Source organism: Scyliorhinus torazame, chromosome 7 (assembly GCF_047496885.1).
Source record: "Scyliorhinus torazame isolate Kashiwa2021f chromosome 7, sScyTor2.1, whole genome shotgun sequence".
NCBI lineage: Eukaryota > Metazoa > Chordata > Chondrichthyes > Carcharhiniformes > Scyliorhinidae > Scyliorhinus > Scyliorhinus torazame.
Window position 1 is genome coordinate 7,090,620 of NC_092713.1, and position 26,636 is coordinate 7,117,255.

Genomic DNA, 26,636 nt, shown 5'->3' on the forward strand with positions numbered 1-26,636 from the left:
CACTCGATAAAAATGTAGAAAATTCAAACTTAATCTGTCTCCGTGACTGTTGAAGTTCGAGCAGCAGCAACTGACTCAATTGGCTAAATGCCTCTTTGTCGTAACAATTCCAAAGTTCATGTGGTTGTCATTTTGGTGACTTTGTAATTCAAGGTTGCAGTTTATTTAAATGTCATTCCCTTCAGCTGACGACGGTTGTATATTGCAAAGCACTAAATCAGAGTGATCTTTTGAAAGGATATCTGGTTTGTGCAGCCCTGGTTACCATTGCCCACTGGCACTGACGCCTGTGCCTCAGGTGCCTGGGCCCAGAACTCCAGAATTTCCTCCATAAACCTCCCCATCTCTCTCTTGCACTCTCTCCCTCCGCCTTTCAACACGCCTTAAAACCTGCCTCTTGGATTGATCTTTTGCTCACCCTGTCCGCCTACCTCCTTGTTTTCAGGCTCTGACCAGGCTGCACCAGATCCGATTCCTGGGCCACACTTTGGTGGTAGAGTACGCGAAGGAGCAAGAGCACATCGAACTACTGGAACACAAGCTCATCTCCGATGGAAACAAACCGTATGTACTTTGAATGCAGCCATTCTTTATGCACTGTGACGGATGGCTTTGCCAAGTGTGGGTGGGTTGTGCACAGGCCTCAGACCTTTGGCGGAATCCAGCTCAGATATTGAGTCTCTGACTAAGCAATTCCGTCCGAACCAACCGCGAGGCAGACTCTCATCTATTAAACGTGCTTCAGTCTGTGGCACTGGTGTCCCAAGGGTCAGAGATCACATGTCCCAAATCCCACTTTGGAGAATTGATCTCAGGCCTCACGCTCAGCGCGGTAGATTATGATCCCTGCAGAGACTGATAACAAAGGATGACACAACAAGACTTCATGCTTTAAGACTTCTACTGTACCAAACTAACTAAAAGCACCAACTTTGTCGGCAACTTGTCCTTTAAACTACAAAATAAACCTTTTAACACAACTTGAGAAACCCAATTCACTCGTATACTTTATACCATTCCTTAAGAAGATGATTTCGCCAGACCTAGTCCAAAGTGATTCTCCGCTCCAGAGGGTTTACTTCCTTTGCTTTCACAGCCTCGTATCTTTTAACCCCAGATCTGTCTTCTATGGTGAGGGCATTCCTGGTGATTGTCCCTCTAGTACATGTTAGGTGAATCTTCTAGCCTCATTTTAAATCCTCGCGGGTTTGGTTTTTCAATCCGTAACTGATCACCCTGCATCCCTGTACAGTGAACCACAAGAGTCTCTAGTTGCTCTTTGTTAGAATTGGGTGGGGGGGGGCGGGGGGGGGAGGAGAAGTGTTAGCCCGGGTCTTGATTGTGGGGGTGTTGCGAGTGTTTGGTTGTGGTTACTGATGTGTTGGGTGCTCTGGATCCGTGTAACACATAAAGGCCACCAACACTTAAATTAGTACAACACTATTTTATTAAGCTAGAAACTGTTGAACATACTTTCACTGTGGGCAGCACGGTAGCATTGTGGTTAGCACAATTGCTTCACAGCTCCAGGGTCCCAGGTTTGATCCCGGCTTGGGTCACTGTCTGTGCGGAGTCTGCACATCCTCCCCGTGTGTGCGTGGGTTTCCTCCGGGTGCTCCGGTTTCCTCCCACAGTCCAAAGATGTGCAGGTTAGGTGGATTGGCCATGATAAATTGCCCTTAGCGTCCAAAATTGCCCTTAGTGTTGGGTGGGGTTACTGGGTTATGGGAATAGGGTAGAGGTGTTGACCTTGGGTAGGGTGCTCTTTCCAAGAGCCAGTGCAGACTCGATGGGCCGAATGGCCTCCTTCTGCACTGTAAATTCTATGCTATGATGATTAACACGATGTTCGTTTAAACTAAAGACCTATGCCTGTCCTAACCAGTCTTTGCACTCAGCACATGGTGAAGATCTGTGCTGTAAGCTCTGTCCTGAGAGGCTGCAGCCCGAATGAGCGGGAAAACTGATGCCCTCTGTCTTTATAGTGAGTGTGCTCTAACTGGTGATTGGCTGCGGTGTGTGTGTTAATTGGTCTTGCTGTGTGTCCATCAGTGTGTGTGTCTGCACCATGATATACTGGTGTGTATTATGACAGTTACCAGTGCAGGGCAATTGCCCAAAGGAAGTTTGCACTTCCCAGGCAATTGCCATTACGTGGGAACCTCTGGAAGGTTTCCCCCAGCACATCTTTTGGGTGCACCCCCAAATAAAGGTAAAGTCCCAGATGACCATAGGCTACTTTCCCCTTTTGAGGGAGAGAACTGACAGGTGGTGATTAAACCCGAGGATCACCACACCTCAGGCGAGGGGCAAGGTTGAGAAGGCGGGGCCTTCATGAGTCAGTACAGGAATGGAACCCACGCTGCTGGCCTCGTCTGCATCACGAACCAACTGTCTAGCCAACTGAGCTAAACCGCCTCGCTTGGCCGTTTCAAAGGACAATTGCGTCATCCACAATGCAATGGGCCTGGAGTCACATTAGGCCAGACCAGGTAACTACAGCAGATTTCCTTCCCTCAAGGGCATTAGTGAACCAGATGTGTTTTACGATGATGACGATTTGATGGTCACCATTACTGAGACTGGCTTTCAATTCCAAATTTTATTAATTGAATTTTTAAGGTTTGCCGGAAAAAATAGATTTTGTCAAAGCTTTAATCTTGTACTCATCTGGAAACTAGCAAGAATCCCAATTTTGGTGGAAGCGACAACTTTATTCATAGATTTATCATAGAATTTACAGAGCAGAAGGAGGCCATTCAGCCCATCGAGTCTGCACCGGCTCTTGGAAAGAGCATCCTACCCAAGGTCAACACCGCCATCCTATCCCCATAACCCAGTAACCCCACCCAACACTAAGGGCTGTATGAGAAGAGAGTGCTGACTGGTTGGCAAGTGTATTCTGATTGGTAGAGGCTCTGCCATGGTAGAATGCACCAATTAAGATGGCCGACAGTTAACTGGCAAGCATTTAGAAATTTAAACCAGGTAGCTTGACTCTGATTGTTAATGACACTGTCCTGGGGAATGACCCAGCAAATAGCTGAGACTTGTATTGTTTAACTGAAACAAGCACAATATGAATACATTGAATAAATATTATCATTACATTGTCCTGATGTGTGATTTTGTAAGTCGAAAAGCTCCAACACTTTTTTCCCCATTACTCACGTTCTATACTATCAAGCGACTAAGTTAAGTTACATTTCACCAGCTACCATCGAGGGATTTGAACCCATGTTCCCAGAGATTTAGCCTGGGCCTCTGGATTAATAATTACTGTAATGTAACCACAATGCCGCCACCTCCCTCTGACTCTGCCTAATTGCATTGAGATTCTCCAAGACCCGGCTGTAACCTCCTTAATAATAGATTCCAGTATTTTCCCTGTGGTGGATATTTGGCTAACTGGCCTTTAGTTTCCGATTTCCTGTACAATGAATCTATCTCAGAAACTACTCCGTTTAAGACCTCAGGATAAAGTCCACCGGGACCTGGGGAATTGTCAGCCGACAGCTCGAATAGGTTTCTCTGTATCCCTTTCCCTGAAGGTTATAATTTTAAAAATAAATTTCCATTAAGGGGCAATTTAGCCTGGCAAATTCACCTCCCCGCGCATCTTTTTGGGTTGTGGGGGTGAGACCCACGCAGACACGGGGAGAATGTACACACTCCACACAGACAGTGACCCAGGGCCGGGATCGAACCCCGGTCCTCGGTGCCGTGAGGTAGTAGTGCTAACCACTGACTGTAATTTTTATTAAGTTCCTCCCTCCCTTTCATCATCTCTCAATACTCCGGTTCGGGTTTAATTAACAGCAACCCCATCACCTTTTCCGAGCTTCCTGTACTTCCGAAATATACCCAAGTTCAGGTCCCAGTGTTGGTCACCTTGCAACCAGGTCTCTGTAACAGCTGTCAGCTCATTCACAGGCATTTCTATTTGAACAAACAATCCACCTGTTACAAATGCTATGCTCTGTCTTATTATTTTTGTAATCTCTAGCCTTCTCTGCTGGCACACAAAAAAGCCCCCACAACCACCCTAGTTATTAGACTCACACAATACTGGTTCCAGCAGAGCTTCAGGTGAAGAATACTGAAGGTGCAGCTCCCACGTTCTTTGGCACTTGGGCCAGTGCCCCATGAATCAAAACCCCTTGTTGCCACACCAATTATTGAGCCACACATTCAACTCCCTGGTGAGCCCTGAGGGCGCGCTGGTCAGTCGGGGGGGAGGGGGGGCCCCCGCTGGTCAGTCGGGGGGGGGGGGCCCCGCTGGTCAGTCGGGGGGGCCCCCGCTGGTCAGTCGGGGGGGGGGGGGCCCCGCTGGTCAGTCAGAAGGGGGGGCCCCCGCTGGTCAGTCAGAAGGGGGGGCCCCCGCTGGTCAGTCAGAAGGGGGGGGCCCCCCGCTGGTCAGTCAGAAGGGGGGGCCCCCGCTGGTCAGTCGGAGGGGGGGCCCCCGCTGGTCAGTCGGGGGGGGAGGGGTGGCCCTGCTGGTCAGTCGGGGGGGAGGGGCCCCGCTGGTCAGTCAGAAGGGGGGGCCCCTGCTGGTCAGCCGGAGGGGGGCCCCCGCTGGTCAGTCGGAGGGGGGGGCCCCTGCTAGTCAGTCGGAGGGGGGGCCCCCGCTGGTCAGTCGGAGGGGGGGCCCCCGCTGGTCAGTCGGAGGGGGGGCCCCCGCTGGTCAGTCGGAGGGGGGGCCCCCGCTGGTCAGTCGGAGGGGGGGCCCCCGCTGGTCAGTCGGAGGGGGGGGCCCCTGCTGGTCAGTCGGAGGGGGGCCCCTGCTGGTCAGTCGGAGGGGGGGCCCCCGTTGGTCAGTCGGGGGGGGCCCCGCTGGTCAGTCGGGGGGGGGCCTGCTGGTCAGTCGGAGGGGGGCCCTCCGCTGGTCAGTCGGGGGGGGGGGGCGCTGGTCAGTCGGGGGGGGGGGAGGCCCCGCTGGTCAGTCAGGGGGGCGGCCCCCGCTGGTCAGTCGGGGGGGGTGCCCAGGTGGTCAGTCGAGGAGGGGGGGGGGGGGGGGGAGGCCCCGCTGGTCAGTCAGGGGGGGGGGCCCCGCTGGTCAGTCGGAGGGGGGGCGCCCAGGTGGTCAGTCGAGGGGGGGCTGCTCAGTCGGGGGGAGCACTCAAGAGAGTCTGCAGCTTCTGAAATACAGCGGTTATCCACTTTTCTGGAGAAAACGCGGAGGAGGGAGAGTGAACAGGTCCTTGTCTCGGTGTCCAGGACTCTGCTGATGTCTATGAGAATCATCCTCCTTGGCTAGAATCCAATCACCACCTCTTACCACAGTAAGAAATTTACAACACCAGGTTAAAAGTCCAACAGCTGAGTTGCACGTTTCGGCACCTCCCGTTGGAACGGACTTTTGGGCTCTTATTAGGAGCCCCAACGGCAATTTTTAACAGCAAAAATCACTGTGCGGTGAAATAGAAGGGAATCCCCCCGGATATATATGGAAAAGGGAGAGGATAGCGGCCGGATGCAGTGGATCCTTTGGAGCAGCGGCAAGGAAGGGAAGTTCGAAGCAAGATGGCGTCGGAAGGTGGCCGTTTGGTATGGGGCCCGGAGCAACAAGAGTTCCTGCGGCGCTGTGTGGAGGAGCTGAAGAAGGAGGTGTTGGCCCCGATGCTACAGGCGATTGAAGGGCTAAAGGAGGCGCAGAGGACCCAGGAGCTGGAGCTTCGGGTCGTGAAGGCAAAGGCTGCTGAAAATGAAGATGAAATACAGGGCCTGGTGGTGAAGACAGAGACGCACGAGGCACAGCACAAAAGGTGTGTGGAGAGGTTGGAAGCCCTGGAGAATAATTCGAGGAGGAAGAATTTAAGAGTCCTGGGTCTTCCCGAAGGCGCAGAGGGGGCGGACGTCGGGGCATATGTGAGCACGATGCTTCACTCGCTAATGGGATCGGAGGCCCCGACGGGCCCTTTGGAGGTGGAGGGAGCTTATCGAGTTCTGGCGCGAAGACCAAACGCTGGAGAAATACCTCGAGCTATAGTGCTGAGGTTCCACCGCTACAACGACAGAGAGATGGTCCTAAGAAGGGCGAAGAAAACTCGGAGCTGTAGGTGGGAGAACGCGGTGATCCGCGTATACCAGGATTGGAGTGCGGAGGTGGCGAGAAGGAGGGCAAGTTTCAATCGGGCTAAGGCGGTGCTTCACAAAAAGAAGGTTAAATTTGGAATGTTGCAACCGACGAGATTGTGGGTCACACACCAAGGGAAGCACCACTACTTTGAGACGGCAGAAGAGGCGTGGACATTTATTGTGGACGAAAAGCTGGAATAGTCTGGCGAGAGAAAGAGCTTCTGGGATGAAGTGGTGGGGTGATTATGTGGGGCGAGGAAGGGGAAGGGAAGGGGGTGGGGTGATTTTTCAATTTGTTAATTTTTCAATCCTGTAACTTTTCTCTCTTCCCCTCATTGGGGGGGGGGGGGGGGGGAGAGAGTATGGGGAACTGTGGGCGCCGGTGGGAATGAAAGGGGAAGGAGAAGGGAACTGCGCCATTAGGGGCGGGGCCGAGTGGGAAACTCGGGTAATTATGGCGGGAACAGGGTCGCAGGAAGGAGGGGGCCTCGCACAGTGAGGGGCCGAGGGAAAACGGGGAAGCCGAGGTCAGCCAGAGTTTGCTGACTTCTGGGAGTAACATGGGGGGCGTAATTACGCTAGAGGGGGATCTAGCGGAGGGGGGGGGGGGGAGGGAGTTAACTGGGTTGCTGCTGCTAAGGGGAAGGGGGAGCTGTTATGGGGCGGGGTGGTCGAGATGGGAGGGCACCGTTGGTGGGATATATGGGTACGTGGGAACCAGGTAAGGAGCTGGGTTAAAAAAGGGGATGGCTAGTCGACAAGGGGGGGGGTAAAGAGCCCCCCCCAACCCGGCTGATCACGTGGAACGTGAGAGGGCTGAATGGGCCGATTAAAAGGGCACGGGTACTCGCACACCTAAAGAAATTAAAGGCAGATGTGGTTATGTTGCAGGAGACGCACCTGAAACGGACAGACCAGGTTAGACTACGTAAAGGATGGGTGGGACAGGTGTTTCATTCAGGTTTAGATACGAAGCATAGGGGGGTGGCTATTTTAGTGGGGAAACGGGTACGGTTTGAGGCAAAGACCATAGTGGTGGACAGTGGGGGTAGATACGTGATGGTGAGTGGCAGATTGCAAGGGGAGGCGGTGGTTCTGGTGAACGTATACGCCTCGAACTGGGATGATGCAAACTTCATGAGGCGTATGTTGGGACGTATCCCGGACCTGGAGGCGGGAAAGTTGGTAATGGGGGAGACTTCAATACGGTGCTTGATCCAGGGCTGGACCGGTCGAGGTCCAGGACCGGGAGGAGGCCGGCAGCGGCCAAGGTGCTTAAGGACTTCATGGAGCAGATGGGAGGAATAGACCCCTGGAGATTTATTAGGCCTAGGAGTAAGGAGTTCTCATTTTTCTCCCATGTTCACAAGGTATATTCACGGATAGATTTTTTTGTCCTGGGAAGGGCACTGATCCCGAAGGCGACAGGGACGGAGTATACAGCCATAGCCATCTCGGACCACGCTCCACATTGGGTAGATCTGGAGGTAGGAGAGGAAAAAGAACAGCACCCACTCTGGAGAATGGATATGGGCTTATTGGCGGATGAGGGGGCATGTCTAAGGGTGAGGGGGTGTATCGAAAGGTACTTGGAGCTTAATGACAATGGAGAGGTTCAGGTGGGAGTGGTCTGGGAGGCGTTGAAGGCGGTGGTCAGAGGGGAACTGATATCCATAAGGGCACATAAAGGGAAGCAAGAGAGAAAAGAAAGGGAGCGATTGTTGAGAGAACTTATGAGGGTGGACAGGCAATATGCAGAGGCACCGGAGGAGGGACTGTACAGGGAAAGACAAAGGTTACATGTGGAATTTGACCTGCTGACCACGGGTAAGGCAGAGGCACAGTGGAGGAGGGCACAGGGTGTACAGTATGAGTATGGAGAGAAGGCGAGCCGGCTACTGGCCCAACAATTGAGGAAGAGGGGAGCGGCGAGGGAGATAGGTGGGGTGAGAGATGAGGAGGGAGAGATGGAACGGGGAGCGGAGAGAGTGAACGGGGTGTTCAAGGCATTTTATGAGAGGTTGTATAAGGCTCAGCCCCCGGAAGGGAAGGAGGGAATGATGCATTTCCTGGATCAGCTGGAATTCCCGAAGGTGGAGGAGCAGGAGAGGGCGGGACTGAGAGCACAGATTGAGGTGGAGGAGGTGATAAAGGGGATTGGGAGCATGCAGGCGGGGAAGGCCCCGGGACCGGATGGGTTCCCGGTGGAATTTTATAGGAAATATATGGACCTACTGGCCCCGCTTTTGACGAGAACCTTTGATGAGGCCAGGGAAAGGGGGAAGCTGCCCCCGACTATGTCGGAGGCGACGATATCGTTACTTTTGAAGAAGGAAAAAGACCCGCTGCAGTGTGGGTCCTACAGGCCCATTTCCCTTTTGAACGTAGATGCTAAGCTCCTGGCCAAGGTGATGGCGACGAGGATAGAGGATTGTGTCCCGGGGGTGGTCCACGAGGATCAAACTGGGTTCGTTAAGGAGAGACAGCTGAACACGAACATACGGAGGCTGCTAGGGGTGATGATGATGCCCCCACCAGAGGGGGAGGCGGAGATAATGGTGGCGATGGACGCCGAGAAAGCATTCGACAGAGTGGAGTGGGACTACCTGTGGGAAGTGTTGAGGAGATTTGGTTTTGGAGAAGGGTTTATTGGATGGGTACAGCTGCTATATTGGGCCCCGGTGGCAAGTGTGGTCACGAACAGGCAGAGGTCTGACTACTTCCGTCTTTATAGAGGGACGAGGCAGGGGTGTCCCCTGTCTCCGTTACTGTTTGCATTGGCAATTGAGCCCCTGGCCATAGCACTGAGGGGCTCCAGGAAGTGGAGGGGAGTACTCAGGGGAGGAGAAGAACACCGGGTATCATTGTATGCAGATGATTTATTGCTGTATGTTGCGGACCCAGTGGAGGGGATGCCTGAGATAATGCAGACACTCAGGGAGTTTGGGGAATTCTCGGGGTACAAATTGAATATGGGGAAGAGTGAATTGTTTGTGGTGCATCCGGGGGAGCAGAGCAGGGGAATAGATGATTTACCGCTGAGGAAGGTAACAAGTGATTTCCGGTACTTAGGGATTCAGATAGCCAGGAGTTGGGGAACCTTACATAGGCTAAATCTAACACGATTGGTGGAACAGATGGAGGAGGATTTTAAGAGATGGGACATGGTGCCCCTGTCACTAGTGGGTAGGGTGCAAGCGGTCAAAATGGTAGTCCTCCCGAGATTCCTTTTTGTGTTTCAGTGCCTCCCGGTGATGGTCACGTAGGCTTTTTTCAAGAAAAGTGTCATGAGTTTTGTGTGGGCTGGGAAGACCCCGAGAGTGAGGAGGGTTTTTTTGCAGCGTAGCAGGGATAGGAGGGGACTGGCACTACCGAGCTTAAGTGAGTACTATTGGGCCGCTAATATCTCAATGGTGTGTAAGTGGATGGGAGAAGGGGAGGGAGCGGCGTGGAAGAGATTGGAGGTGGCGTCCTGCAAAGGAACCAGCCTACAAGCACTGGTGACGGCGCCGTTGCCGTTCTCCCCGAAGAAATACACCACAAGTCCAGTGGTGGTGGCAACACTGAAAATTTGGGGGCAGTGGAGACGGCATAGGGGAATGACGGGAGCCTCGGTGCGGTCCCCGATAAGAAATAATCATAGGTTTGTCCCAGGGAGAATAGATGGGGGATTTAGAGCATGGCAGAGAGCTGGGATTGTGCAACTGAGGGATCTGTTCCTAGACGGGACGTTTGCGAGTCTGGGAGCGCTGACGGAAAAATATGGGTTGCCCCAAGGGAATGCATTTCGGTACATGCAACTGAGGGCTTTTGCAAGGCAACAGGGGAGGGAATTCCCGCAGCTCCGACGCAGGAGATTCAGGATAGAGTGATCTCAGGGACATGAGTAGGGGATGGTAGGGTGTCGGATATATATAGGGAAATGAGAGACGAGGGGGAGATCATGGTGGATGAGCTGAAGGGAAAATGGGAAGAAGAGCTGGGGGAAGAGATTGAAGAGGGGCTGTGGGCAGATGCCCTACGTAGGGTAAACTCTTCGTCCTCGTGCGCCAGGCTTAGCCTGATACAATTCAAGGTTTTGCACGGGGCGCATATGACCGGAGCAAGGCTCAGTAAATTTTTCGGGGTAGAGGATAGGTGTGGGAGATGCTTGAGGAGCCCAGCAAACCACACCCACATGTTTTGGTCATGCCCGGCACTGCAGGGGTTCTGGGTGGGGGTGGCGAATGTGCTTTCGAAGGTGGTAGGGGTCCGGGTCGAGCCAGGCTGGGGGTTGGCTATATTTGGGGTTGCAGACGAGCCGGGAGTGCAGGAGGCGAGAGAGGCTGATGTTTTGGCCTTTGCGTCTCTAGTAGCCCGGCGAAGGATATTGCTTATGTGGAAGGAAGCCAAACCCCCGGGCGTGGAGGCCTGGATAAACGACATGGCAGGGTTTATAAAACTAGAACGGATAAAGTTCGCACTAAGGGGTTCGGCTCAAGGGTTCACCAGGCGGTGGCGACCGTTCATTAACTACCTCGTAGAATGATAAAGGAAATGGGAAGATAACAGCAGCAACCCAGGGGGGAGGGGGGGGGGGTGGGGGTGGGAGGGCTCGGGTGGGTCCTCAGGGGTGTTTTTGTATAGATATTTGTACTTGGTTATGTATATTGGATTGCTTGATTTTAGTATTTGGGAGAGCTATTATTTTTGTTATGGCAGTTGCCATTTAGTTTATATATTATTTATTTATTTGTTAAGAACGGTCACTGTTATTTATATTGTTTTATTGTTGTAAAAAGGGGAAAAACCTTTGTACTGTTTTGTTTGGCCGAAAAATTCGAATAAAATATATATATTTTTTTTAAAAGTCCAACAGGTTTGTTTCAAATCACTAGCTGTCAGAGCACTGCTCCTTCCTCGGGTGAATGAAAAGGTATGTTCCAGAAACATATATATAGACAAAGTCAAAGATGCAAGACAATGCTTTGAATGCGAGTCTTTGCAGGTAATTAAATCGTTACAGGTTAAAGAGGTGTCAATTGTCTCAAGTCGGGACAGTTGGCAGGGTTTCAAGCCCAGACCAGATGGTGGGGGATGAATGTAATGCGACATGAACCCAAGGTCCCGGTTGAGGCCTCTTACCAGATAGCATACGACCAGCCAATCAAACGAACCGACTCCCACCCCATCTCTCTCATGAGGAAAAGTCTCCGGTCTCCTGTTCAAACTAGTGGAGTGTTCTCTCCTGTAACTTCTCAATTCCTCACAACCCTCTGAGATCTCTGCACTCCAAATACAATCTCTAGTCCAGCCTGATTTCCACCATTCCACTGCTGGCGCAGGTGCCTTCATGGAACTGGGTTCTAAACTCTGGATTCCCTCCCTTCCGTTGCTTTATAGTTTGTTTGGAAATTTCTGTGAAGCACCATGGAAGGATATTACTCGTTATCATCATGGTTCTTGAGAAACTGGTTCTTTAGAAACTGTCGGAGATTTCATAATTTTTCAATCTGTTTATAGTTGTACAGATAAAGCTTTGGACGAGACGGAGAAGAAACAGATTCTGAAAGCAAGAGTTCCTGTAATCGAAGATGGGATCGCACCAAGTCTTGGGTTAGTAACATCGGTTAAATCAAGAGTTACCTCTAACCAGCTACAGGATCCTCACTCATTCCACTGCTGGGAGCAAGTTACACCATCGTCATTCTCGTCTCCAAAGGTTATTGGATAAATCTCACTCCAGATTCTTCAGCACGGAATGTCAGTTGATATTCCTGGTTAAGAACTGAGGGAGTGCCGCACTGTCAGAGGGTCAGTACTGAGGGAGTGCTGCACTGTACAGAGGGTCAGTACTGAGGGAGTGCCGCACTGTCAGAGGGTCAGTACTGAGGGAGTGCTGCACTGTCAGAGGGTCAGTACTGAGGGAGTGCCGCACTGTCAGAGGGTCAGTACTGAGGGAGTGCCGCACTGTCAGAGGGTCAGTACTGAGGGAGTGCCGCACTGTACAGAGGGTCAGTACTGAGGGAGTGCCGCACTGTCAGAGGGTCAGTACTGAGGGAGTGCTGCACTGTCAGAGGGTCAGTACTGAGGGAGTGCTGCAGTGTCAGAGGGTCAGTACTGAGGGAGTGCCGCACTGTCAGAGGGTCAGGACTGAGGGAGTGCTGCACTGTCAGAGGGTCAGTACTGAGGGAGTGCTGCACTGTCAGAGGGTCAGTACTGAGGGAGTGCTGCACTGTCAGAGGGTCAGTACTGAGGGAGTGCCGCACTGTCAGAGGGTCAGTACTGAGGGAGTGCTGCACTGTCAGAGGGTCAGTACTGACGGAGTGCCGCACTGTCAGAGGGTCAGTACTGAGGGAGTGCTGCACTGCCAGAGGGTCGGTACTGACGGAGTGCTGCACTGTCAGAGGGTCAGTACTGACGGAGTGCTCTGCCTAGCGAGCTTCCAGCTTTCAGATGAGGTGTTAAACCAAGAATTGTGCGATCCTCTGGTGTGCCTCATGCTTGTCCATCTTGTCTTTCAGGTTGACCTACCTCAGGAACCCGTGTCTGAAATATCTCTACCCACCGCCAACTAGCGTCATTCTGGCTAATATTGCCAATGCCATGGCAAGTGTCCCGAAGTTCTATGTGCAGGTAAAATAAATGGTTTAGATATTTTTAACATTTTGCTGGAAGAAAGTCATAGCATTTTGATTTTGCTGATTTTTTTTGAATTATATACAGCACAGAATCAGGCCATTCAGCCCATCGCATTATACCAAGCCACCTTTACTCCCTCTCCATCTCTCACCCTATCAGAATCTCCTATTCCGTTCTCCCTCATATGTTTATACTGCTTCCCCCCATTAAAGGTCTCGATACCATTCACCTCACACTTTTCCTGTGAGAGGGAGTCCCACATCCTCCCCAATTCCTGTGGGAGCGAGTCCCACATTCTCCCCACTCCCTGTGAGAGGGAGTCCCACATTCTCCCCACTCCCTGTGGGAGTGAGTCCCACATTCTCCCCACTCCCTGTGGGAGTGAGTCCCACATTCTCCCCACTCCCCATGGGAGCGAGTTCCACATTCACTCCCTGTGGGAGCGAGTCCCACATTCTCCCCACTTCCCGTGGGAGCGAGTCCCACATTCTCCCCACTTCCCTTGGGAGCGAGTCCCACATTCTCCCCACTCCCTGTGGGAGCGAGTCCCACATTCTCCCCACTCCCTGGATAATGGCGTTTCTCCTGAATTCCCAATTGGATTTATTTGTGAACAGCTTTTATTCATGGCCCCTAGTTCCGGAAGTTTCTCTCTCTCTCTCTCTCTCTCTCTCTCTCTCTCTCTCTCTCTCTCTCTGTCTCTCTCCCTTACACACAAGTGGAAACATAACTTTGTCTACCCGACCAAACCTTTTCATAATTTTAAATATTTCGATCAGGCCGCCTCTGTCTTCTCTTTTCTTGTGAAAATAGCCCAGGTGAAAATCCTTAAATTCCCTGGGCCATTTGTCTGAATCTCGTCTGAGCCCTCGGCAGCTCTTTGATGTCCTTGTTATCCTGTGGAAACATGAACTGCAAAAATTCTCCAGGTGTGGTCAGACCGTAGTTCTTAACAAGTTGAGTGTCTCTGTTTTAAAGGTGAGTTGAATCTGCTGCAGTCTACTCACCCGCTCGGCTGTGATCTTCAACCGAGGCCCCTGTTTGCCACTTGGGAACGTTGTAATATCCCTCAGCAAGAGTTAACCAACAGTAAACTCGAGATTCTTGGTCATAATTTCTTCCTCAAGAGCTACTGCCATTAAGCGGATACCTGTCTCCTCTTTCAGGTGAAAATACGGCGGCACAGTGGCTAGCACTGTGGCTTCACAGCGCCAGGGTCCCCGGTTCGATTCCCGGCTTGGGTCACTGTCAGTGCGGAGTCTGCACGTTCTCCCTGTGTCTGCGTGGGTTTCCTCCGGGTACTCCGGTTTCCTCCCACAAGTCCCGAAAGACTTGGGTAATTTGGACTGTCTGAATTCTCCCTCCGTGTACCCGAACAGGCGCCGGAATGTGGCGACTAGGGGCTTTTTGCAGTAACTTCATTGCAGTGTTAATGTAAACCTAATTGTGACGATAAAAATTATTCAGTATCATTGGGAGGGAAACCAATGGGACCTTGGACAGAATATTCAGATCCAAATGGAGACACGATACCAAAAACAAATAGAAACTCTACAACCACCCGGGTGGAAGACGCTCCTCTTGAACGACGAGAGAGTGAAGTTCATCCGGTTTCTTCCCACAGTCCAAAGATGTGCACGCCAGGTGAGTTGGCTATGATCAATGGGCCTGGGGCCGAGGTAGAGTGCTCTTTTGGAGGGTCCGTGCAGACTCGAGCGGCCGAATTGCCGCCTCACTGCACTGTAGGGATTCTGCACTCTATGTTCTGTGTGTTCACACAAGGACTGAATACGTTGCGTTTGTTCTTGCAGGTTCTGCATCTGATGAACAAAATGAACTTGCCTGCTCCCTTCGGACCCATCACCACTCGCCCTCCAATGGTAATCTGGGAGACGCAAACTGTAAAAATAATACAAACCTTATCAAAACTGATCCCAATGATGAGAGGCTATGAGGAAGGATGCCAACGCCTTGGAGAGGGCACGTGGGAGATTTACTAGAATGGGACCAGGAGTGAGGGACTTCAGTTAATCGGGAGAGACTGGAACCACAAAAATAATTAACCACTTTCTTTGCCAGGACCACCTCTTTTGCAGGTGGTCAGATGGAGCATTGTCGCCTCTGACAGTCAATAGGCTACTTTTGAGTGCTGCACTGTCAGAGGGTCAGTACTGAGGGAGTGCCGCACTGTCAGAGGGTCAGTACTGAGCGAGTGCTGCACTGTCAGAGGGTCAGTACTGAGGGAGTGCCGCACTGTCAGAGAGTCAGTACTGAGGGAGTGCTGCACTGTCAGGGGGTCAGTACTGAGGGAGTGCCGCACTGTCAGAGAGTCAGTACTGAGGGAGAGCTGCACTGTCAGAGGGTCAGTACTGAGGGAGTGCTGCACTGTCAGAGGGGCAGTACTGAGGGAGTACCGCACTGTGAGAGGGTCAGTACTGAGCGAGTGCCGCACTGTCAGAGGGTCAGTACTGAGCGAGTGCTGCACTGTCAGAGGGTCAGTAGTGATGGAGTGCAGCACTGTCAGAGGGTCAGTACTGAGGGAGTGCTGCACTGTCAGGGGGTCAGCACTGAGGGAGTGCCGCACTGTCAGAGAGTCAGTACTGAGGGAGAGCTGCACTGTCAGAGGGTCAGTACTGAGGGAGTGCTGCACTGTCAGAGGGGCAGTACTGAGGGAGTGCCGCACTGTGAGAGGGTCAGTACTGAGCGAGTGCCGCACTGTCAGAGGGTCAGTACTGAGGGAAAGCTGCACTGTCAGAGGGTCAGTACTGAGGGAATGCTGCACTGTCAGAGGGTCAGTACTGAGCGAGTGCTGCACTGTCAGAGGGTCAGTAGTGATGGAGTGCCGCACTGTGAGAGGGTCAGTACTGAGCGAGTGCCGCACTGTCAGAGGGTCAGTACTGAGGGAGTGCTGCACAGTCAGAGGGTCAGTACTGGGGGAGTGCCGCACTGTCAGAGGGTCAGTACTGGGGGAGTGCTGCACTGTCAGAGGGTCAGTACTGAGGGAGAGCTGCACTGTCAGAGGGTCAGTTCTGAGGGAGTGCTGCACTGTCAGAGGGTCAGTACTGAGGGAGTGCTGCACTGTCAGAGGGTCAGTACTGAGGGAGTGCTGCACTGTTAGAGGGTCAGTACTGGGGGAGTGCCGCACTGTCAGAGGGTCAGTACTGAGGGAGTGCCGCACTGTCAGAGAGTCAGTACTGAGGGAGTGCCGCACTGTCAGAGGGTCAGTACTGAGGGAGTGCTGCACTGTCAGAGGGTCAGTACTGAGGGAGTGCCGCACTGTCAGAGGGTCAGTACTGAGGGAGTGCTGCACTATCAGAGGGTCAGTACTGAGGGAGTGCTGCACTGTCAGAGGGTCAGTACTGAGGGAATGCTGCACTATCAGAGGGTCAGTACTGAGGGAGTGCTGCACTGTCAGAGGGTCAGTACTGAGGGAGTGCCGCACTGTCAGAGGGTCAGTACTGAGGGAGTGCTGCACTGTCAGAGGGTCAGTACTGAGGGAGTGCTGTACTGTCAGAGGGTCAGTACTGAGGGAGTGCTGCACTGTCAGAGGGTCAGTACTGAGGGAGTGCCGCATTGTCAGAGGGTCAGTACTGAGGGAGCGCTGCACTGTCAGAGGGTCAGTACTGAGGGAGTGATGCACTGTCAGAGGGTCAGTACTGAGGGAGTGATGCACTGTCAGAGGGTCAGTACTGAGGGAGTGCCGCACTGTCAGAGGGTCAGTACTGAGGGAGTGCTGCACTGTCAGAGGGTCAGTACTGAGGGAGTGATGCACTGTCAGAGGGTCAGTACTGAGGGAGTGATGCACTGTCAGAGGGTCAGTACTGAGGGAGTGCCGCACTGTCAGAGGGTCAGTACTGAGCGAGTGCTGCACTATCAGAGGGTCAGTACTGAGGGAGTGCTGCACTGTCAGAGGGTCAGTACTGAGGGAGTGCCGCACTGTCAGAGGGTCAGTACTGAGGGAGTGCTGCACTGTCAGAGGGTCAGTACTGAGGGAGTGCTGTACTGTCAGAGGGTCAGTACTGAGGGAGTGCTGCACTGTCAGAGGGTCAGTACTGAGGGAGTGCCGCACTGTCAGAGGGTCAGTACTGAGGGAGCGCCGCACTGTCAGAGGGTCAGTACTGAGGGAGCGCTGCACTGTCAGAGGGTCAGTACTGAGGGAGTGATGCACTGTCAGAGGGTCAGTACTGAGGGAGTGCTGCACTGTCAGAGGGTCAGTACTGAGGGAGTGCTGCACTGTCAGACGGTCAGTACTGAGGGAGTGATGCACTGTCAGAGGGTCAGTACTGAGGGAGTGCCGCACTGTCAGAGGGTCAGTACTGAGGGAGTGCTGCACTGTCAGACGGTCAGTAGTGAAGGAGTGTTGCACTGTCAGAGGGTCAGTACTGAGGGAGTGCCGCACTGTCAGAGGGTCAGTACTGAGGGAGTGCTGCACTGTCAGAGGGTCAGTACTGAGGGAGTGCTGCACTGTCAGAGGGTCAGTACTGAGGGAGTGCTGCACTGTCAGAGGGTCAGTACTGAGGGAGTGCTGCACTGTCAGAGGGTCAGTACTGAGGGAGTGCTGCACTGTCAGAGGTTCAGTACTGAGGGAGTGCTGCATTGTCAGAGGGTCAGTACTGAGGGAGTGCTGCACTGTCAGAGGGTCAGTACTGAGGGAGTGCTGCACTGTCAGAGGGTCAGTACTGAGGGAGTGCTGCACTGTCAGAGGGTCAGTACTGAGGGAGTGCTGCACTGTCAGAGGGTCAGTACTGAGGAAGTGCTGCACTGTCAGAGGGTCAGTACTGAGGGAGTGCTGCACTGTCAGAGGGTCAGTACTGAGGGAGTGCCGCACTGTCAGAGGGTCAGTACTGAGGGAGTGCTGCACTGTCAGAGGGTCAGTACTGAGGGAGTGCTGCACTGTCAGAGGGTCAGTACTGGGGGAGTGCTGCACTGTTAAAACTGACATTAAACCAAGACCTCCTTTGCTGCCATGGGTGGAAATGATTCCATGGCGCTGTTTTGATGAAGGGCAGGGAAGATATCTCTGGTGTGCTGGCCGTAATTCATCCCTCACTCAACACCTCTAAAAGACTATCCAGGCCTTTATCAGATCATTGTTTCTGGGATCTTGCTGTGTGTAAATTAGCTGCTGTCTTTCCTACATTACAATTCCCGTTTACTGAAGTGTTTTGGGAGTTTGTGAGGTGGTGGTCGGTGCTGGGGAAATGCAAGGATTAAACTCCCACAAATAACATTGGATGCTAACTCGGAATGGCGTTTTAAATCCGAATGCGTGGATTTATGAATGAAGGGATCAAGATGGTTAAGTTAAGTTTGGATATAGACGAGCCACTAGCTTGTTGAATGATAGGCTGAATGACCTCCTCCTGTTCCTGTAAGAGTTTGGAGCTGTGTTTCGGGGCATAACGTTCTAGTTTAAGCTGTCTTTCATTGCCTGGCTAATTGAGGGTTTTATTTTTCACTATCTTGGATAGTACGAGGAGTACTTTCCCGCTCCTCCGCCAATGCCTCCACTGCCTCCAGAGGAACCACCTCTGCCTGAGGAAGAGATGGACGTTTCCAGTGAGGAAGAATCGGAATATGAAAGTGGGAGTGAAGAGGATAAAGAAAGGTGAGTAAAATAACAACAACAGTAACTTAGATTGGTGCATCGCCATTAACCCACTGGTACAGAGGAGAATATTCAGCCACTCCACTGTTCTGTCATTCAATCAGATCATGACTGATCTGTGTATTAACTCCATCCATGGGCTCTGCAAACCACAGCAAAAGGAAAAAGTAATGTTGCATTGTTACCAATTCCGAAATTTCCAATTACCGCACCACCTCTCGCCACCACCAGCCTCGAGAGTGTTTTGAGTGAGGGAGTTCCAGAATTCCACTGCTGTGTGTGAAGATATACTTCCTGACATCAACCCTGATTTGAAGGTTACACTTCTCCAGAATCTCCACGAGAGGAAAAAGTTACTCTCCATCCCGAGGTGTTTACAGGAGCGTTATCGAACTGAATCTGACACCTTGCCCCAAAAGGAGATATTACAACAGGTGATCAAACGTTTGCTTAAAGCGGTTGATTTAATGGATGTCTTAAAGGAGAAGGAAGAGTGGTTCAGGGATGAATTCCAGAGCTTAGAGCCCAGGCAGGCCGCCGATTGAAGTCAAGGATTGCAAGAGAGAAGAACTGGAAGAGAGCAGAGATCTCGGAGGGTTGTTGGAGCTATCGGAGAGGTATAGGAGCTCGAGGGAATTACAGAAGTCAGGACAATGTGGGGCAGGAGGGAGGTGATAGTGGTAGGGAGGGGTGTTGGGGCTAGAGGAGGTTACAGAGATAGGGAGAGGTGTCGGATTAGGAGGTAGGTTATAAAGATAGGGAGGAGTGTCAGAGCAGGAAGGAGGTTATAGTGATAGGGAGGGGTGTCGGAGCAGGAGGGAGGTTCTAGTGATGGGGAGGAGAGTCGGAGCAGGAGGGAGGGTCTAGTGATAGGGTGTCGGAGAAGGAGGGAGGTTATAAAGATAGGGAGGGATGTCAGAGCAGGAGAGAGGAGGGGTGTCGGAGAAGGAGGGAGGTTATAGAGCTAGGGAGGGGGTTGGAGCAGGAGATGGGTTATAAAGATAGGGAGGGGTGTTGGAGCAGGAGGGAGGTTATGAAGATAGGGAGGGGTGTCGGAGCAGGAGGGAGGTTATAGAGATGGGGAGGGGTGTCGGAGCAGGAGATAGGTTTTTAAGATAGTGAGGGGTGTCGGAGCAGGAGAGAGGTTATAAAGATAGGGAGGGGTGTTGGAGCAGGAGGGAGGTTATGAAGATAGGGAGGGGTGTCGGAGAAGGAGGGAGGTTATAGAGATAGGGAGGGTGTCGGAGCAGGAGATGGGTTATAGAGATAGGGAGGGTGTCGGAGCAGGAGAGAGGTTATAAAGATAGGGAGGGTGTCAGAGCAGGAGAGAGGTTATAAAGATAGGGAGGGGTGTTGGAGCAGGAGAGAGGTTATAAAGATAGGGAGGGGTGTCGGAGCAGGAGGGTGGTTATAGAGATAGGGGTGTCGGAGCAGGAGTGATGTTATAGAGATAGGGGTGTCGGAGCAGGAGGGAGGTTATAGAGATAGGGAGGGGTGTCGGAGCAGGAGGGAGGTTGTAGAGATAGGGAGGGGTTTCGGAGCAGGAGGGAGGTTATAGAGATAGGGAGGAGTGTCGGAGCAGGAGGGAGGTTATAAAGATACGGAGGGGTTTCGGAGCAGGAGGGAGGTTATAGAGATAGGGAGGGGTGTCGGAGCAGGAGGGAGGTTATAGCGATAGGGAGGGGTGTTGGAGCAGGAGGGAGGTTGTAGAGATAGGGAGGGGTTTCGGAGCAGGAGGGAGGTTATAGTGATAGGGAGGAGTGTCGGAGCAGGAGGGAGGTTATAAAGATAGGGAGGGGTTTCGGAGCAGGAGGGAGGTTATAGAGATAGGGAGGGGTTTCGGAGCAGGAGGGAGGTTATAAAGATAGGGAGGGGTTTCGGAGCAGGAGGGAGGTAAGAGAGATGGGGAGGGTGTGGAGGGATTTTAAGCTTGCAAAGTTTCCAGCCAGTGGGAATTGGTGAGTGAGCACAGGGGTGATAGGTGAACAGAACCTGCTACACAAATTTCCTATGTTTCTATTCTGGTATAGTGATGTGAAAGACAATAGATTGCTTTCATTGCTAATAAGCTGGAATAACAGAGTAGAAATTGAAAATAACCACACAGATGATTGGTGCAAAGCTCTTTGTGCATTGCAGTGAGAATGTGGAGATCCCACAGCACAATTACTGAGAAAGAATTGTACATTTTTTTGAGAGAGTTAGATGGTTTCTTAGATTAGATGAATATTCAAGGTATGAGGAGTAATCAATGAACAGTGAGTCCCCGCTTAACCACATAACACTGTTTGACTTTAACGTCGTGAATAAAGCTCTAAATGTATCCACCTAACATTGTCAGTTTCACTCCAATGTCATTTGTCATTGATATCTTTCTCTGTGGCCTACCTGCCTGCTTGCATGACTTTTCCCACAGTGCTTTCACCCTCTCTGTCAGTCCCTCTTCCTCCTGCCCTTGCCCTTACTTTAGTCCTCGGCAGCCCCCGAGCCCTGGCCTCCTTGCTGGCTTTGCTCCTGGCTCCCGTTCGGAACCCACACTGATGTCCTTGGCTTCATCGTGTGGCAGAGGCTTGTGTTCTTGGACTTCAGTTGCACCAACCAACCTCTGCCACTAGATGGAACTTGGTCAAGGTAAAAGTAGCTAGACTGAGGTGTACCCTGTAATTTTTTAAAGTAGTTTAATTGTGTTGCATATTGTATTTTTATATTTGGTGTACTTTATCATGAAAGTTATTTCAGCTGGATTGCACAGTGTTGCAACGTACGGTACAGTATATCAATTTGTACATTGTTTTTTCTGGGCAAGAAATGTCTGAAAGAACCAAACTCCAAATTTAACATCGATTTGTTTTGGGAACCTGTAGGTTTTTGGAACTTTAATTGAGGACTTTCTGTAAGCAAATTATGTAAAGCTGTTGTAAATCACTGGTTAGGCCTCAGCTGGGGATTGAGCCCAGCTCTGGGCTCCACACTTTAGGGAGGATGTCGAGTCCTTGGAGAGGGTGCGGAGGAGATTTACTGGAATGGGAGCAGGGATGTGGGATTTCAGTTAATGTGGAGAGACTGGAGAAGCTGGGATTGTTCTCCTTGGAGCAGAGAAGGTTCAGAGGAGATTGAATCGAGGTGTTCAAAATCAGCAAGAGTTCTGATGGAGTAAATGAGGAGAAAGTGTCTCCAGTGACAGGAGGGAGGGTAACCAGAGGGACACAGATTGAAGAGAATCGGGAAAAGAAGCAGAGAAACATAGAAAATAGGAGCAGGAGTAGGCCATTCGGCCCCTTGATTCTGGTCCATTTATCAGTATAATAATGGCTGATCTAACTCGACACCATACACCCGTCTCTTGCCTTACTCCTTGATGCCTTTAGAATCTAGAATTCTATCTATTTCTTTCTCCGATATATTCAGTGACTTGGCCTCCACAGCCTTCTTTCTGTGCTGGAGAATTCCACAGGGCCGTCTGCTGGGACTCACCTTGTTCTCAAATATAAGAGCAGCTGAAATGGTTCATTTTGCTCTGAAGCTGCACGATATTTAATATGTACCTCTACAGTTTTTTGAATTCTTTCATGAGCTAGGCCACCATTTATTGTCCATCACTAATGGCCCTTGAGGGGGAAATTCAGAGTCAACCACATTGCTGTGGATCTGGGTAAGGACGTTGGTGAACCAGATGGGTTTTGACTACAATCGACAATGGTTTAGTGGTCAGCATGTTAGACTTTTAATTCCAGATTTTTATTGAATTCAAATTTCACCATCTGCCACAAAGAAAAGTACAGCACAGGAACAGGCCCTTCGGCCCTCCAAGTCCGTGCCGACAATGCTGCCCGTTTAAACTAAAATCTTCTACACTTCCGGTGTCCGTATCCCTCTATTCCCATCCTATTCATGTATTTGTCAAGATGACCCTTAAATGTCACTATCGTCCCTGCTTCCACCCCCCTGCTTCCACCACCTCCTCCGGCAGCGAGTTCCAGGCACCCACTGCCCTCTGTGTAAAAAAAAAAGCTTCCCTCGCACATCTCCTCTAAACCTTGCCCCTCGCACCTTAAACCTATGCCCCCTAGTAATTGACTCCTCTACCCTGGGGAAAAGCCTCTGACTATCCACTCTGCCCATGCCCTTCATAATTTTGTAGACCTCTATCAGGTCGCCCTCAACCTCCTTCGTTCCAGTGAGAACAAACCGAGTTTATTCAACCGCTCCTCATAGCTAATGCCCTCCATACCAGGCAACATCCTGGTAAATCTCTTCTGAACCCTCTCTAAAGCCTCCACATCCTTCTGGTAGTGTGGTGACCAGAATTGAACATTATACTCCAAGTGTGTCCTAACTAAGGTTCTATACAGCTGCAACATGACTTGCCAATTCTTATACTCAGTGCCCCGGCCGATGAAGGCAAGCATGCCGTATGCCTTCTTTACCACCTTCTCCACCTGCGCTGCCACTTCTATGGTGGGGTTCGAACCCGGCTCCCCAGAGCATTACTAGTCCAACAACAATATGCTGGTTTAGCACACTGGGCTAAATCGCTGGCTTTGAAAGCAGACCAAGCAGGCCAGCAGCACGGTTCAATTCTCGTACCAGCCTCCCCGAACAGGCGCCGGAATGTGGCGACTAGGGGCTTTTCGCAGTAACTTCATTTGAAGCCTACTTGTGACAATAAGCGATTTTCATTTTCAATACCACTGCCACTGCCCCAAAATACCTTGAAGCCTCTTAACATTCTCTGCACCACTCCTATTCCCACTAAGTTTTGTGCCCTCAGCAAACATGGAAATATTACGTTTGATTCCCTCATGAAATCATTTATATATATATATATATATATCACGAACAGCTGGAGCCCAGTCACTGAATCCTGCAGGACTTCACTATTCACCGCCTGTCACTTTGAAAAAGATCCATTCATTCCTACTCTGTTTCCTGTCTACTAACCAATTTTCAATCCATGCCAAAATGTTATCCCAATCCCATGTTTTCATTTTGCCCAAAACCTTTATCAAAGGCTTTCTGAAAATCCAAATACACAACACGCACTGGTTCACATTTATCTATTCTACTAGTTACTTCCTCAAAATACTCCAGTAGGCTTGTCAAATACTGTCCCCCTTTCATCAATGCATGTTGACTTTGTCTAATCTTGTTGTCCTGTTATCATATCCTTTATAAAAGAGTCGTGCGTGAGTGTTTTTTACCCCCTGTGAGTTGTGGTGATCTTGGGAGTGAAGGCAGAATCACAGAGAATACTACAGTGCAGGAGACCCTTCAGCCCCTCGACTCTGCACCGACGCATGAAAGGCCCTGACCTGCCCACCGAATCCCACTTTCCAACACTGTGCCCATAGCCTTGAATATCATGGCGTGCCAAATGCCCATCCAGGTGCTTTTTAAAGGATTGAGATATCCCACCTTTACCACACTCCCAGGCAGTGCATTCCGGACCGTCACCACCCTCTGGGGAAAAAGGTTTTCCTTAAACCTCCTGCCCCTCACTTTGAACTTGTGTCCCCCTCGTAACTGACCCTTTAACTAAGGGGAATAGCTGCTTCCTATCCACCCTGTCCATGCCCCTCGGAATCTTGTCCACCTCGATCAGGTCGCCCCTCAGTCTTCTCTGCTTCAGAGAAAACAACCCAAACCTATCCAACCTCTCTTCATAACTTCAATGTTCCATCCCAGGCAACATCCTGGTGAATCTCCTCTGCACCCCTTCCAGTGCAATCACATCCTTCCTATAATGTGGCGACCAGAACTGCACACAGTGCTCCAGCTGTGGCCTCACCAAAGTTCTATACAACTCCAACAGGACCTCCCTGCTTTTGTAATCGATGCCCCGATTAATAAAAGCAAGTGTCCCACATGCCTTTTTCACCTCCCTATTACCCTGCCCTTCTGCCTTCCGAGATCTATGGACAAACGCGGCAAGGTCCCTTTGTTATTTGGAACTTCCCAGTGTCAGGCCTTTCATTGAATATTTCCTCGTCAAATTACTCCTTCCAAAGTGTATCACCTCACACTTTTCAGGGTTAAATTCCATCTGCCACATATCCACCAATTTGACCTCCATCTTCCTGCAACCCAAGACACTCAACCTCACTGTTAACCACCCGGCCAATCTTCCAGTCATCCGCAAACTTACTGATCTCCCCCCCCCCCCCCCCACATCGTCATCAATGTCATTTATATAAATGACAAACAATAGGGGGCCCAGCACAGATCCCTGTGGTTCGCCACTGCTCACTGGCTCCCAGACACTAAAGCAGCCGTCTGTCATCACCCTCTGTCCCCTACAGCTCAGCCAATTATGAATCCACCTTATCAAATCACCTTGTGTCCCATGTGAATTTACCTTCTCAATAATCTCCCAAGTGGGACTTTGTCAAAAGCTTTGCTGAAATCCATGTAAACTACATCAACTACACTACCCTCATCCATACTTGGTTACATGCTCACAAAATTCAATCAAATTTGTTAGGCATGCCCTCCCTCTGACAAAGCCATGCTGTCAATCCCTGATCAAACCTTGCCTCTCCAAGTGGAGATAGATTCTCTCTTTCAGAAACTTCTCCAGTAGTTTCCCCACCACTAACATTAGACTCACTGGCCTGTAGTTCCCTGGCTTGTCTCTGCAACCTTTCTTAAATAGTGGGACAACATTAGCTGTTCTCTAGTCCTCTGGCACCTCCCCTGTGTCCAGAGAGGAATAAATAAATTGGAAAGCAGATTCAATAATCATTTTTAAATAGATTTGGATAAATAACTGAAGGAGAAAGTTGGATTGGATTTTGTTTATTGTCACGGGTACCGAGGTACAGAGAAAAGTATTGTTCTGTGTACAGCTCAAACAGATAATTTGGTACATGAAAAGAAAATACACAATAGGGCAACGCAAGGTACACAGTGTAAATACATAGACACCGGCATTGGCTGAAGCATACAGGGTGTAGTGTTAATGAGGTCAGTCCATAAGAGGGTCGTTTAGGAGTCTGGTAACAGCGGGGAAGAAGCTGTTTTTGAGTCTGTTCGTGCGTGTTCTCAGACTTCTGTATCTCCTGCCCGATGGAAGAAGTTAGAAGAGTGAGTAAGCCGGGTGGGAGGGATCTTTGATTATACTGCCCGCTTTCCCCAGGCAGCGGGAGGTGTAGATGGAGTCAATGGATGGGAGGCTGGTTCGTGTGATGGACTGGGCGGTGTTCACGACTCTGAAGTTTCTTGCGGTCCTGGGCCGAGCAGTTGCCATACCAGGCTGTGATGCAGCCCGATAGGATGCTTTCTATGGTGCATCAGAGTCAATGTGGACATGCCGAATTTCCTGAAAAATTATAGGCGCTGTTGTGCTTTCTTGGTGGTAGCGTCGACGTGGGTGGACCAGGACAGATTTTTGGAGATGTGCACCCCTAGGAATTTGAAACTGCTAACCATCTCCACCTCGGCCCCGTTGATGCTGACAGGGGTGTGTACAGTACTTTGCTTCCTGAAGTCAGTGACCAGCTCTTTAGTTTTGTTGGCATTGAGGGAGAGATTGTTGTCGCTGCACCACTCCACTAGGTTCTCTATTTCCCGCTTGTATTCTGACTCGCCATTGGTCGAGATCCGACCCACTATGGTCGTGTCATCAGTAAGTGCAGGGCTGTGGGGTATTGAATAGGGAGAGTGGTTTTGATTGTGTAATTAATTGGGTGTTATTAGTTTACAGATGGTGGGGATTCAACTTATTTTGGATTAGATTATTATCACGCGTACCGAGGTACAGTGAAAAGTATTGTTCTGCGTGCAGCTCAAACAGATCATTTAGTTTATGAAAAGAAAATACATAATAGAGCAAACATAAAATACACAATGTAAATACATAGACACCGGCATCGGGTGAAGATGTGTGAAGAGATCAGATCAGTCCATAAATCCATCAGTCTATAAGAGGGCAGCTGTAATGGTTCATCTTGCTGTGGAAGTGCATAATATTTAATGTGTATCTCTACAATTCTACTATTCAAACTTGTAAGTGTATATAAAGTTCTCTGTTGAGACAAGTGTAACTGATTGGACGGCTGTTTGGAAGAGGCACCCTGGACTCCCTGTGTGGTCTGACCCTAAGCCGGAGTGTGGGATTCCAGGAGGTGACTTGTGGCGGGATGGGAAAGCCCTCTTGTGGCCCAGCGCCCTGTTTCAGCGCTAGAACATTCTGATTGCGTATCTGCTATCTGTTGTTTTTCTCGGCCCGATTAACCCAGCAGTCTCTCTGCTGGTTCAAGGACTCTTTGGTCAACATGTGTTTGTAGAACTACACAACTACCTCAAACGATAAGGAAAAAGTTTTTAACAT

At 50.8% G+C, this 26,636-nt stretch overlaps 1 protein-coding gene across 4 annotated transcripts in view; it reads left to right on the top strand.

The window, feature by feature from the left end:
• rnpc3 (RNA-binding region (RNP1, RRM) containing 3) overlaps window positions 1-26,636 on the top strand; it is a 120,394-nt gene that overhangs the window by 42,053 nt on the left and 51,705 nt on the right. For 3 of the 4 annotated variants that reach the window (XM_072510287.1, XM_072510289.1, XM_072510288.1), the window contains exons 4-8: window positions 446-564; window positions 11,581-11,673; window positions 12,582-12,693; window positions 14,511-14,579; window positions 18,171-18,307. In XM_072510287.1, coding sequence (XP_072366388.1) covers window positions 446-564; window positions 11,581-11,673; window positions 12,582-12,693; window positions 14,511-14,579; window positions 18,171-18,307 — 530 coding nt within the window. The remainder of the gene's footprint in view (window positions 1-445; window positions 565-11,580; window positions 11,674-12,581; window positions 12,694-14,510; window positions 14,580-18,170; window positions 18,308-26,636) is intronic. The other variant, XM_072510291.1, reaches the window with a different exon arrangement.